At 43.9% G+C, this 14,738-nt stretch overlaps 1 protein-coding gene across 3 annotated transcripts in view; it reads right to left on the bottom strand.

The window, feature by feature from the left end:
• Positions 1-14,738, bottom strand: part of aox6 (aldehyde oxidase 6) — a 45,082-nt gene that overhangs the window by 23,088 nt on the left and 7,256 nt on the right. For 2 of the 3 annotated variants that reach the window (XM_015958044.3, XM_070549653.1), the window contains exons 4-11: positions 5,707-5,815; positions 5,160-5,286; positions 1,452-1,513; positions 1,300-1,380; positions 1,098-1,178; positions 879-1,023; positions 706-798; positions 182-333 (exon numbers count right to left, since the gene is read on the bottom strand). In XM_015958044.3, the coding sequence (XP_015813530.3) occupies positions 182-333; positions 706-798; positions 879-1,023; positions 1,098-1,178; positions 1,300-1,380; positions 1,452-1,513; positions 5,160-5,286; positions 5,707-5,815 (850 nt within the window). The remainder of the gene's footprint in view (positions 1-181; positions 334-705; positions 799-878; positions 1,024-1,097; positions 1,179-1,299; positions 1,381-1,451; positions 1,514-5,159; positions 5,287-5,706; positions 5,816-14,738) is intronic. The other variant, XM_015958045.3, reaches the window with a different exon arrangement.

Raw genomic sequence — 14,738 nt, 5'->3', positions numbered from 1 at the left:
CCAGACTGTATAATACTGAACAATAACTGGATTAAACAGGATGAACTGAGATAAACTGGGATGGATTGGACTGAAGGACCTGGTTGTATGGAAGCTAGAGGTGCTTTTGGAATTCTTGTTGGAAAAATAAACTAGTCTGAATCAAATTCAACTGAAGTGAGACAAAGAAAACATTCCTCACTGCAACATTACGGATCTGCTGGCTTCCCAGTGTTCCCAGCTGCTGGATCAGGGCTCTGAACAGCTCGGTTTTCTCCTCTGGGAACTGAAGAACAAGTCTCTCCAACAGAGATCGGACCTCGGACAGACTGGAGCCCGCTCCGACCCAAACACCTGAAACCAGTTCAACAAGTAAACAAATCTGTGGACCTATAAAAAAAGAAAACTTGTTAAAATGAATTTGGAATAATGACGTGAGTGTCATGAGAGACATAATAATCTCTCTACTTTAAAAAATGTCAAACGACTGCAGGCTGAGTTCCTCATGGTCATTAAAATAACTGATTTATAATAAAATGGAAATGTCAATCTGAAAGAACACATTATTCATGGGAAAATGGAAAAAAAAAACAAGTTTTGTGGAAAATCTGACAAATCATTCAAGAACTGAAGAAGAACCAGGGGCCAAATGGACCTGGGGAACAAGGGGGTCAACTCTGATGACTTAAAGACGCTGAATGCTTATTCTGGAGGAGATGGGCCCACCTTGTGGAGTCTGAGAGACCTCAAACAGCTCCTGGACTCTGCTGGGAGAGATTATCATTGGATGTAGAACGCCTTTGAATTTTATATCTGGACCTTCAACACAAAGACGAACCAGAACCATGAGGGTCTCAGTTTAAAATGGGGAGTGAATTAATTATGAATTTGTTGCAAACCTATGTTGGTGTTTCCCATAACCAGAGGAGCCCCCGGGTATCTGGTTCTGATCTGGACCAGTTCCTCCAGCGAGACAGGGGACACCCAGGTCATCCTCTCGCCGTAGAATCTGAGCGTCTGTGGCTTTGACGTCTGTGCCATCAGCTGGTGAAAGATGTAATTAAGAGACATCAGATTATTGTTTAATGAGTCAGCTGATGCTGCTGCTGATGACCTACAATCAGTTCTGGAGGAAAGATCAGCTCCTGGGTCGGGTCCAGAGGAAGCAGCTCCTCCTTGTCAAATAGCTGTGGCTTTTCCTGTGAGAAATCACAAGTTCCAGCTGGATTTATTAACAACTTAGAGGAAGAATTCAACAGAACAGAGACGTGACTGGATGTAAAGTAACAGATTCTCTAAAGGAGAAGAAAGGAAATTCACATCCTCAGGTTGGTCTGGATTTGTTTCTCCGTTGAGGCAACAGTTGGTTCCACCGTTGGATCGGCAGCAGTTTGCTTCCTGCTGGAAAAAAAAACAGATCAGAATCACATTACCGCCAACAGTTCATGATTCCTGATCGATGAAACTCAGACCTGGCAGAAGGTTCTGCAGCCGTCCACGATGGGTCGATATCCGGTGCAGCGGCACAGATTACCTGGAAAGCAAAACCACACACTGAGAACGAGGCTGGACCTGTTTAAAACAAGACTACCAGACAGAAAGTCATCATCTCTTAGAAGAAACAAAAACATTGCACAGGAAATTTCCTTTAAATGTATGTGCTATTGAGCCTGACAGACACAACCCAGGGCTTAAGGCATGACCCCAGGGACAGCTAACTGAGAACATAATAACAATTAGGAAATATCACTGAGGCAGCCCTGTGGACATGGACGTAGTCTTGACTTTAGAAGTGGGGGACACACAACAGGAGGGGGGGGGGTGTCTTTAGAGTAAGTATACTAAATTATGTATGAAACTACAGCCTAGAGGCTCTTTTTTGGAATGTCAAGAATGCACAGGTGGCAGTAAAACTAAAAATTAATACTTTTAATTCAACTTTGTTTTTCACCTTGTTAGCCATTTTCATTCCCACTCATTGTCACCATCTTACACTTATTTTTTGAATATCTGATCAATAGAGCTCATCAGATTCTAGCTGAACTCTTGGCCCTAGTGCTCAACCAGCCTATTTATTATAGCGTAATATTGCTTTTGGACGACAAAAATTGACTTTGGAAAAAGTAAGGGGGGGGGGGGCACCCCAAATTACACCCATGTCATGAGCCGGGGTGAGTACTCTTCACTCCATTCACAATCTCTGAGTTCTGATTGCGGGAGAGGGAGCAACAGCTGATCCTCATCAGCGGGCCGGCTTTATAAGGAGGAGGGTGATCATGGTGCGACGCCGGATGATTACTACTAGCTGTTAGTCTCTAGCCCTTCGAGTTCCGCTAACCCTTTGATTACCTCAGTTTGCTGCATCTTTGGACACTCTGCGATCTCTGGAAGAAGTTCTTCGGTTCGTTCCTGTATCACCTCTTATTCAGCCGACCTGCTCTCCACCACGCTCACGCTCCCTCTCCGAGTCAGCCTCCTCAACTTAATCCGCCAAACACTCATCCTCCTGGACTGCTAACTCGCTCTGGATATCACCCCGGCTCACTCCCCCTTCATTCTCCTACTCCACTTCCGCATAGTAAGTCCCGGCTCCAAACAATTCCCTCAAGACTTCATCTCCCATACTCACCTCTGTTTTCCCTGTAGACGCCGCTTCCTGGTTCTCATCCGCTGGACCCCAGTGCGCCCTTAGTTCTCCTGATCAAATTTTTTTTCTTTTTTTTTTTTTTACTTTTATACTCGCCTTGGTCTCCGATTCTGCATGTCTTGGGTTAAGCATCTACCTCATAACATGACAACCCATTCCTGAGTAATTAACTGTGGTAGCCTTAATGAGTGAGATGTTGTTACCATGATGAACCTTTAAGACACAGGTTGTTACCTTGGTGGCCTAGGAATGCTCGATATCGGCTTTTTGACCGATATCTTAAATAGTCTGACTCTTCATTTCCAATACCAATATAAACTGATATGTTGTGTCCCCCTCTCATTAAAATAAAAGGAAAAACTAAAAACATTTCAGGTTATTAACATCACATATGTCCTTTCATGCATGCTTACATTTTAAACATTTTACGCAACATGACAACTACTTTAATTGAAGATAGTAACAGGAAAAGTGCCATATTTGTTTTCTCTCTAGCAGCTGAATCTCCTCCTTAAGCTTGAGGCTAAAGGGGGCGACGGTGGCACAGGAGTTAAGTGCTCGCCCCGTAATCGGAAGGTTGCTGGTTCGAGTCCCGCTCAGTCTGTCGCTGTCGTTGTGTCCTTGGGCAAGACACTTAACCCACGTTGCCTGCTGGTGGTGGTCGGAGGGACCGGTGGCACCAGTGCTCGGCAGCCTCGCCTCTGTCAGTGCGCCCCAGGGCAGCTGTGGCTACATTGTAGCTCATCCCCACCAGTGTGTGAATGTGTGTGTGAATGGGTTAATGACTGATTGTGTTGTAAAGCGCCTTGGGGGGTTCTAGGACTCTGGAAGGCGCTATATCAAATACAGGCCATTTAAAGTGTGTGTATTAGTTAGTAATGTTTTTTTTTCTGTGTATTGCAGCTATGGTGATAAAACACAAATCTTCAGCTCAGAAAACCAAGCCTTGGGTGAAGATTCCTGTTTTTTTTTTTTTAGTAGTTTGCTAGCTGGCTAGAAACACAAATAAACTAAAATATCTCAAAAACGTTACCTCAGATCTGTCATTTTTGAGGGAGAGGAGAAGTAGCTGTAGAGTTATATGCATAATATGCAGAGGTAGAAAGTAACTAATTACATTCACTTGTGTTAGTGTAAGCCTGATGAGCTGCTGCATTAGTGATTAAACCCCTGAATCAAGTGTGTTGGAGCAGAGAAACCACTAAAACCTGCTGGATACCGACCCTCCAGGCCTGGAACTGAATACCCCTGGTTTAGATCATATCCGTCGGACAGTTGCTTTAGTATCCATATTGGTGATGGTTCCTCTCCCTACCTTCCACTCCCTTGGGGTGTTCCACAAGGATCAATACTTGGTCCACTCTTTTTTTCTATCTACATTTTCCCTCTAGGCACTATTCTCACAAAGTATGGGGTAAACTATCATCTGCGTGCTGACAACAGTCTGATTTACTTTCCTTGAATCAGACTGGCTCCACCCATCTTCTCCTAAAGTGCCTTGCAGCCCAGCGTGACTTGCTACCAATTTCCTCCAGTTAAATGAGGACAAGACCGAGGCAATTATTTTTAAACCACGATTCGATAATAACACATCTGCTTCATTCACTTTCCCCTCCCTGACCTTTAGCTCTGGTGTGACTAGCCTTGGGGTTAAACCTGATACAGATCCGCCCATGACCCAGCAGACAAATGCTACAGTGAGATCCTGTTTTTTCAACTTTGTCACATAACATGCTTAAACCCCATCCTAAGGAGACCATATTTAGAATCCGTTATCCATGCATGTATTGCCTTGCGACTTGACTATGCCAACTCTGCTCTCACAGGTGCTCTCCTTCAATCATTTGCAGAAGGTACAAAATGCGGCAGCCAGATTTCTCACAGGAACAAATAGACTGTGCCAAGGCCAGGGCTCCCGGTCGTGTCATTTGGAATCGCAGTATGTTCAAAGAAGGTCCCGTCTTTCTCGCCTCTGAATATTATAGCGCCAAGTTCACATTTTCTTTACAAAACTTCCCAAAACAACTTTCTGTTGATGGCGATGGCAGGAGAACAGTCTAAACTTAGCAAGGAAAGACGGTTTGCTGCTAAATGAAATAGCCATTCCTAGTAAAGCCCATCCACTCGAATTTTCTTATCCAGCCAGCAGCCCCACAAACATGTTTGACCAAGCAGTTAAATGACACCCCCCCCCCCCCCCCAGAGTTGTCATGATCTATTAAATTAAAAATGGGGTTTTGAACCAGGCTGTAAACGTGTTTATTTCTGCTGTGAAATTGGCATTTTTAACATGGGAGTCAATGAGGATTTGCTCACTTCTGTTGCCATCCCCTAGTGGAAGAGGATGGAACTGCAATTTAGCCACTCCTCCATTGGCTTAAAAAAATGTAGACCACAGTGGCCCCGTGGCCCTAACGAGCCATAGGTGGTTAGTATGGTAGCCCTAATGAACCATAGATGTTACTGTGGTGACACTAACCAGCTGCTGGCTGCAACTTTACTATTTCTGTTATGCTGATAAAAGTAAACATACCTGCCAGAGCTTGGGTGAGGTCCTCTATGGTCAGCTGAGGTTTGTTCCTAAGCAGTGCGTACACAGACATCACCATCCCTGGAGTGCAAAAGCCACACTGGGAGCCGTGAGCCTTTGCGATCCGCTCCTGAAATCACAACATCTGGAGCTGAACTGATCATGACAAATCCAGCAGTTCTGGTTTTATGGTTCTAAAATGTAGAGATCAGATTTTTTCACTGAAATCCTCCAGAAAAATTATTCTAGATGAAAAGCAAACTGCTGAGGAATAGCAGAAACTAATGTCTGATTCTGAAAGAAAGAAACATCTTCAGTCACCAGGCAGCAACTTAATTTAATTTTAAATAAACCACTTATTCAATTTCTACAAGTACAGAAAAACCTTGGAAGAGTTTGGTTTTTACTCTTCAGTCCTCGTACACACTTAAAGTGATAAAATATCAAGAGTTAGAGGTTTATTTAGAAATAGAGAAGATGAACTAGAACTGAGCAAAAAAATTTTTATTACAGAAAAAAAATGTGTGTTTTCAAAAGAGAGAGGTTTGACCTGGACTGGGTGGATCCTGGTCTTGGAGCTGCCGATGCCCTCCACCGTGGTGACGGCGGCACCGTGGAGCTGACAGAGAGGCAGCAGACAGGAGTTGGCTGAGTAATGACTGGTCAGGTGAAGGAAACTCACTTTTCCTCCAGAATAAACTCAATATTAGTTCTGAGCAGCACATTCCTGTTAACAGTACATCTCTGTAGGACAGTGTTTCCCAACCTTTTTAGTCTTGTGTACCCCCTGAGCCATTTCCTTGTACCATGAAATGTGTTGATGATTCAGTAGAACGTACAACTGATTATTAAAGGGACTTTACGGACTTTTGAATTTTTATGCTCGCAATTGCCTCCTCAGGCCAAAAGCGTAACGGCAGCTTCAATAGTAGGCTCGTGCACAAGGCGCGCAAGCTGTACGTGCACACTCCTTAACGAAAATAACAGCTGAGACAGTCCCTTGTGTGTGTGTGTGTGTGGGGGGGGGGGGGGGGCAGAGGACAGGAGAACGCGCAGCTAATTAATTAAATAATTTGGTTCTGTACCTTTCTCTTCAGCACAGCCGACAAAGGTTTATGATGGGTCAGTCCTCCTGCATGCTCAGATCATTCCCTTCCCTTGCTTGAAAAATTGTTCCAAAATGAAAGTTGAACCCACATCTTTCTTATCTGTGAATTCAATGCCGTTCGGCGAGTCTCAAATAAGAATTTGGGCATCTTACTGTAAAAAATATACCATTAATGTAAAAAAGAAACTCTAAATAAACTATGTTCACATCCAGAATCAAACCCAGGTCTTCAGCACAAGAGTCCGATGACTTACTAGATGAGCCAAAGCGCCAGTGACGTCTTTTGTACCTGTAACATTTATATTCTTGATGACAGCTGAAACAACGTTCAAAGAACGGTTCGGAGCGAAAATGGCTATTTTGTTGCTAATTTGCAGGAAATATCTAGAAGAAAGTTCTACAGAAAGTAGCTAAGGGTCCTCAGAAATGTAGCTAGCTTTGTCACTAGGCGTTAGGAACAGCGACAAAGTGGCACTGCCTCTCACTCTCTGCTGCTAAAGCTGCGGATAGTAAATGCTACGGGCTATGCCTGAGCGTGAACGCGCATGAAGCAGCCTGCTCGACCCGAGCATCTCTCTTTTTCTGTGATTTTACAGAAAAACAGGCAATCACAGTAAAAATGCCAGGGCTCATTCTACAGGACCAGGGCATTGCAGGAGAACGTATGAAGAAGACATTTATTATTTCTATACATGTTTTGGCTGTCAAACTTCCATAATGTCCCTTTAAATCCAGTGTCCCAGTTCACACAGACAAAACTGGGTGGTGCCCCAAGTTATTTAACATAAAATTATAAACGACGAAGACAAGCTAAGTCTACACCACATTTGATGAATATAAATATAAATCCATATTTATCGCTACAAAAACAATAGCTGTGACAAAATAGTAAACAAAATCAGGAGTAACAACAAAGTCAAGGTATGAACAAAGACAAAGCCATCTTTCAGAATATTTAGCGGGGGAACACCTGAATTAAAAGGTGAGTTTTTAAATGTTTTTTGAAGACCTCTAAAGTTTTGGAGGGATGGAGTTTTGAAGGCAGACTGTTCCAAAGTCTGGGGCAATAGTCTGAAAGGCCCTGTCCCCGTTGGTTTTTAGTTTGGTGCGAGGAACAGCCAGGAGGTTTTCAGATGTGGATCTAAGGTTCCGAGAGGTGGTGTGTGGGGATAAAAGCTCAGATAGATAGCTTGGAGCCTGGTTGTTAAGAGCTCTATAGGTCAGCAGTAATACTTTAAATTGAATTCTAAATTCTACCGGGAGCCAGTGGAGGGACTGTAAAACTGGAGTGATGTGAGTTTGTCTGCTGGATTTCGCTAGGAGTCTGGCTGCTGACTTTTGGATGGCTTGAAGGCGTGACAGGGAGGTTTTGCTGAGACCAGTTAAAAGAGCATTACAATAGTCTAAGCGTGATGAGACAAAGGCATGGATGATTATTTCCAGATCAGCAATAGAAACTAGTTTACAAACTTTTGAAATGTTTCTCAGGTGAAAGAAACAAGAGCAGGAGATGGTTTTGACGTGTGAGTCTAAACTTAAAACTGGATCAAAAATAACTCCCAGATTTCTAATGTTGGACTTGGCTGCTGGGCAAAAGGAGGCAATTTCTTGCTCGATTTTTGGCTGAAGTTCCAGGGGTGCAGCGATCAGGGTCTCTGTCTTGTTGGCGCTGAGAACAAGAAAGTTGCTGGACAGCCAGTTACTGATCTGGGTCAGGCAGAGTACAAGGGTGGCCAGCCTGTCCAACTGGTGTGGCATGAAGGACATATAGAGCTGAATATCGTCAGCGTAGATGTGGTAGGAGATGTCAGGGAAAGACTGAATGATGCCAGCTAGAGGAAGAATATTGAACGCGAATAGTAGCGGCCCTAGAACTGAACCATGTGGGACCCCACAGGTTAGAGAGATGGTGTCTGATGAAAAGGTTTCTGACTTCACTGCGAATGTTCTGTTGGTGAGATAAGAGGACAGCCAGTCTAGCGAAGAACCGGAGATACCAGCCAGAGCATTTAACCTGTTCAGTAGAACGTTATGGTCTACAGTGTCAAGCAGGACCATGACAGAGCATTTCCCAGCATCAGCAGCCATTAGGTCATTATGCACCCTTACTAGAGCAGTCTCAGTTGAGTGCTACTTCAGAAAGCCAGATTGGAAGGGATCCGAGATCTTTGACTTAGAAAGCCAGGATCTGAGTTGAGTTTCAACAACCTTCTCAAGTACTTTACTGATGAAAGGTAGCTTAGAAACGGGCCTAAAGTTACTGGTGGAGCTGGCATCAAGGTTGGGTTTCTTTAAGAGAGGAGACACTACTGCATTTTTAAAGTAAGATGGAACACAGCCTTGACACAGTGAGCTGTTGATTATAGTCAACAGAGATGGACTGATAGAGGCAAGGGACCCGACTAAGATAGAGGGAGTTAACACATCTGATGAGCATGATGAGAGCTTCATCTGAGTGATTACTGAGGTTAAGTCATTTAGTGTGATTGGGGAGAAGGAGGTGAAAGACTCGAAGCACTGAGGGGCCTCCTCACTGATGGGGGGAGCTGGTGGAATGCTGGATCTCAGATTCAACACCTTGTTTGCAAAAAAGTGGAGAAATGTTACAATCATCAGCTGAAGATAGCTGAGCCTGCTGAGGAGGAGAAGAAACGATGCTGGAGATGGTATCAAACAAAACCTTAGGATTGTTCTTATTTTGGCATATGACGTTGCTGAAGAAAGAAGACCTGGCATTTCCTACAGCTTTGTTGTATGACTCGAGAAGTTTTTTTAAATATTCGCAATGAGCAACCAAACCTGTCCTCTTCCACCGAGTGAAAAGATGCGCATCAAGCGTTTTATTTGTGGACGGAAATGACAGGAAACGTGGGTTTAGAGGTGGGGAGCGCATGAAGCGGTGGGAGAATGAGAGACAAATATGTCCGTGTTAAAAGTCTCTTATATACACAAAAAACACAATATAAACACACGATCTTGGACCGATCCATGACATGATGCCACAGAACAGCGCTACGCCCTCTGTGGTCCTGCCGGGGAATTGCTTTGCAACACTCTCCAGGAGACGGAGAAGTATGAGAGCAAAATGCTTCCGTCAATCCGTGCGTGTCTGTTCCTTGCGGAGCTGACGTAGAAGCATAAACAAGGCTTTAGTAAGGAGCTCTACGTCATCAGAAGGAGGTACAAAGTCAAAGAGGGAGGAGAAATTTAAAATGGTAGAACTGTTGATAATACGTCTTTGCTTAGCAGAGTCTGGTAAAAGAGATTCAGAATTTAGGTTAATATGAAAAGGAACTGACTTATGGTGACTGAACACAACATCATTTATCTGCAGTTTATCAACAAGAAGTCCGTAGGAAAAGACCAGATCCAGGCCATGGCCTGCTCTGTGAGTGGGACCAGACATGTGTTGAGAGAAGTTAAGAGTTCATCATGTTTAGGAACTCTCTAGAGCCCCCTTCAGACCTTTGTGTCTGAATACAAACATCCGGATACCGTGTTCCGGAATTTATCCGGACGAAGCCTCTAGTAACAGGTCCGGAATTGTTACAGACAGGGTGGCTGCTTCAGACTGGTGGTGAGGTAAAGTTCCGGACAAGGGGGAGGGGGAGGAGGAGGGGACCGGGGGACGCTGTGCGCACCTAGGTAGCTCGCTGCTGTAGCATGCGGCGAACCACGGCAGCTCGCCTCCTACGGTACCGCCTAGACGCGCGACGGAGCGCTTCACACCGCTTCAGTGATTCCTTTAACCATTGAGCTTCATCATCCAGGTCTCTTATGCGTCTTCGTGTGCGCAGAATTATGCTTAAGCGCCTCGTGATTTTTATCTTGAGAGGTGCAATAGAAATGATATTTTCTTCTTCTTCTTCTTAACATAAGTCCGATTCTCCCCCACCCCCACCCCCCCCCCCCCCCGCCGCCGTCAGACATCTGGAACTTTTCCCTGCTGTGTGAACGCAGCCGAAAGGACAAGTTCCGGTACAAAAGTGGTGTGTCTGAAAACACAGTTCCGGTTAAAAACCGGGTTGAATTGTCCGCAAATGTTCAAGAATGTCAGTCTGAAAAGGGCTTAGTAGAGCTGTTAGATAGATCCTCAGCTTGGATGTTGAACTCTCCAACAATGATTAACCTCTCTAGTTTAATAGTTGAAGATAGGAGATCCTGAAAGTCAGACAGGAAGGATGAAGTAGATCCAGGTGGGCGATAGACCAGAATCTTATAAACTGGTAGAACTCGACCAATTGTAATCATGATTATCTCAAATGAGCGGTAGGAGCTTGAGGATACAATTTGGCATGAAAAGTGATTTTTAAAGATAACAGTTGTTCCTCCACCGCGGCCTGTGGTCCATGGAGCAGAGAAGAAAGAGCAGTCTTGAGGACAGAGCTCACGGAGATGAGTGACGTGATTTTCGCGCTGCCACGGCTCAGAAATCCATTAAAAGTTGAAATTTTTGGTGCAGAACAGATCGTTTAGGATGTGAGACTTGTTGGTGATGGGGCGTGCATTAATTATCATCATTTTCGCAGAGAAATCGGACGATGTGTGTGCCGCAGGCTCCATAATGGCGGTCAGCTTGTGGGCTAAGCTACGTAGCGACTCCAGGCTACGCCCGCGGAGGCTCTTTGTCTCCCACACCTTCAGGAAGCATCCTGCATCGGGGGCTCCAGTGAGCAGCGAGATCAGCCCAACTCCGTTGAGTTTCTGTTGGATCCGCCACGTCACAGCCGCGGAGCAGCAATCAGGTAGAGCTTCGCCTCTCAGGATCTTTTGAAGCTGAACGAAGAAGCCGGCTCTCTTCCCCCGTTTCCTCTTTCATGGCCTCCGGGGCAGCGGCAGGCCGACAGGTAACAGACGGCCGACACCTGGGTTAACGCCAGTTTCCAGTGACGGTGGGAAAGCGGGTCCGGTATTGGAGTTCTGGAGGTTGCTCATTGTGGATCTGATCGACAATAGTAAGTCTCGATCATATGTTAGCAGGGAATCCGCACCAGATAAAGAAGAAACAATAAAAAACAACAAATAACCACAAAAGATCAGGAGCCTAGCAAATGCACAACCACTCATGGGCGCCATCTTGCAAGACCAGTAAGGCCACTTTTTACTAGAAAAACTCTGCCGTTACGTTTTTTAAAACGAAATATCCACAATATGCATTTCAAATAGGATTTTATGTACAGCCTTTTACATGAATTAGAAAAATTCAACCTGCAATTTGCTCTTTAAGCTTCCTACAGGAGACAAAACCTAAACGGTTTAGATCAGCTGCCACTTCTCCTCTCCTAAATGCTCCAATAAAAAGTTAATAAAAGGTAGATTTTGCTGAGTCATGCAGGCAACACGACCTCTGTCCTGTAACAGAGGCCTTCTGCTGTTTGTATTGCTGTCAGACTCCATGTGATGGAGTGGTGAGTAAGGTGGAGAGCATTGCTTCCTGTTCACTGCCTACTAGGGGCTGCATGACTTAACTTTTTTTAAAGTCGACTGTCAAGTAATGAAAATCAAGTCGACTTTGACTAGTCGTTGATTACGTCATACACCTGAAGCGGCGCGGGGGGGGGGGGGGGGGTCAGTTGGTTCGCTGGAGGTTTTTTTGACAACTAAAATTGTGCCCACATTTTCTAAGTTAAACACACTTTTTTTTAAACGGTAGTTTCTGCTTCAGCCCTCTACCCCCTCCCCCTGCGCAGCGGCCGCAAACTCACTGATGCGCCTGCAGCCTCTCGGAGTTCCTGCTGCTCTAAACATTAAAATAATAATTTCATTTTCTGTTCCTCACTTCTGATTACCTTCAGTGGTGTCTGTTTGTTGCAACCACCAGGTACAAAAACTAACTTGTTTTTATTTGATTATTTTTCTGTCCTGCCTGTTTATTATCTTCCTGCATCTCCTCTCAATCCTAAAGAAAAACTGCTACCTGGGTTCATATATATCCACCTTATGAGTTACCTTTGAACTGCAGTTCTAAAAGATCTACCGACCGCAAAAACAGCTGGGTGCGCGCCGGCCGCACCGGTGGACAGGGTGATGCGCCCCGCTCCACAGCAGCAAAACGCATCAGGCACAAATAAAAGACAGAAAACATAAAAGGAAATGAGCTGACATGAACGATCGCATGTTAAATTTGTTTCTGAGGTGGCGACACCTAATTTGATAATGTTACTGTGGCCGTGCTCAGGACGCAGATGTCTGGAGCGCGTCAACAATCAGAGCTTTGCATGCGCAAGCTGGTTAAGGTTAGGATGGGGTGAGGGGAAGGTTAAATTGTAATAGGATAAAGGTCACAATTTGGTCAAATGTCCGTTTTACGGCGGGTGTCAGTACCGACGCTCTGGCACAGCGCGTCGCCTCCCGACGCGCAGGAGCTTGACACCTTCTGTCTTTTCCGAGGACTGCATCTTGCAGGTCATTATCACGTGACAGCTACTAGTCTATGACAAGCATAAAAAGTCACTACAGAGCAGTGAGGTTGACTAGTCGACTAGTTCATACAACCCCTACTGCCTACAGCCAAGAAGAAGCTACAATCTTTTTCAGGTTTAGCCAGCTGGTATCGTCAGTTTATTCCTGACTTTTCAACAAGATCAGCTGTTTTGAGTGATCTGACTCACAAGTCATGTCCCAAGTGATTTGGACTGGGGAGAGTGAGCATGCATTCAATGATCTGAAAAACCGTTTGTGTCATGCACCTGTGCTGCAATGTCCAGATTTTCCTCCCCATTTAGTTCAGGAGTAGGACTGGGCGCTGTATTTGTGCAAGGACATTAGCCGAAAGCTGTTTCCCAGGGAAGTGAAGTATTCTACTATAGAGAAAGATGCACTGGCCATTAAATGGGCCTTGGACTCCTTAAGGTACTACCTGTTGGGGGGGTTCTCCTTGAAACGGATCACAGAGCACTGCAATGGATGTATAAAATGAGGGAGTCTAATGCAAGAATCACCAGATGGTATTTATCATTACAGTCATACTGTTTTAAGATTCAATAGAAGGCAGGAAAGAAAAATATTATTGCAGACTTTCGTTCTCATTCCTTTGAGGAGTAACAAGCTTGGGGGGGGGGGGGGCAGTGATGGTGTGGTATTCCCCATTCGTCCCTTTAATATAAGTTTCTATAGTCTGAATGTACTTTGCTATGTGATATTTTAACCAGATTAAAATGTGGATATTGCACTGGTTTTGATGTACTGTGTTTTCACTGTATGTTGATGTAATTACCCTTTTGAATTTAATGTTTTTCTTTGTATCCAGAGTAGGATGTGAGGGGAGGGAGGGGGGCCCACCCAGTACCACCTCTCTGGATCATCTTCTGATTGGTTACTTCATTTGGACAAACCAAATGAAGTGGGATTTGTTTCTTTAGTATTAGTTAAAAAGTGTTTCTCTTACTTTAGAAATAGCTTTGTCTTTTGTTTATGTTCAAACCTAGGTACATTTATTTGGATGTTTATTTCCTTTTGGGTTTGATTGTTGGAGTAAGGCTGATTGGTGCTGATTGTTCCCAGGTGTGATATTTTTTCTATGCTTTTTAAAAGAAGCCATGTGGGGGCTCAGGGGATCCTTTTTCTGACTTGTAAAAAGCAATGAAATAAAAGCCTGGGTAGCATATCGGCTCCCAAGGCAAAAAACTTCACCGTTCTGCAGTTTGCCTCCAATTCTTTCATCTTGAAGACCTTCTGGCTACACTACCTTCTCACACTCCACATTAAATGACAGCGTTAGGCCTCCACACTAAGTATTACAGTGATCCTTCGCTACTTCGTGGTTCGTTTATCGCGGATTCACGACTTCGCGGATTTTTTCTTTGGAGCCTTATTCAAGGGAAATTCGCCAATTCGCGGTATTTTTCACTGATTCGCGGTATTTTTCTAGGCAAAATATCAAGAAATTCCTGTTATTTTTTCATCAATTTCATCATAAAATGCACTTTTTGTAATAAAACTATAAAAAAAACAAGTAAAAAAATTTTTTTCTTGAGTTTTACCCACAAAAAGAGAATGTGATCATACGATAATTCAATATAGTACTGTACTGTAAATATGGTGTCACTACTTCGCGGATTTTCACCTATCGCGGCCAGGTCTGGAACGCATCGACCGCGATAAAAGAGGGATCACTGTAAATCAATTATATCTCCCAGAAACCCAAATATAGAAAAAAACTGCAAAATCTTTTTTTTACCTTTCACATGTTCTAGGAGGCTTGTGATGCACAAATCAGTGTTTTTTTTTAAATTATGATATTTTAGTAACTTTTGGGGGGCATGTTGTAAAATTTCAACAATGGGCCTGTAGGGTAGCAGAATTTCATTGAAATCACTCACAAATCTGAACACATGTAAGTGACAATTAAAAGTTTATTTGTACATTACTGCACATAAAGGCCAACAGAAGTTTATGTATCTACACAAAATCAATGGCATAAGAGAAAAAATATTTTTTATGAACAATTTATTACAAAAAAAGGACTATTTGAA

The sequence above is a fragment of the Nothobranchius furzeri genome, chromosome 3 (genome assembly GCF_043380555.1).
Source record: "Nothobranchius furzeri strain GRZ-AD chromosome 3, NfurGRZ-RIMD1, whole genome shotgun sequence".
In the NCBI taxonomy this organism is placed as follows: Eukaryota; Metazoa; Chordata; class Actinopteri; order Cyprinodontiformes; family Nothobranchiidae; genus Nothobranchius; species Nothobranchius furzeri.
This window is presented reverse-complemented; position numbering and strand designations above follow the sequence as displayed.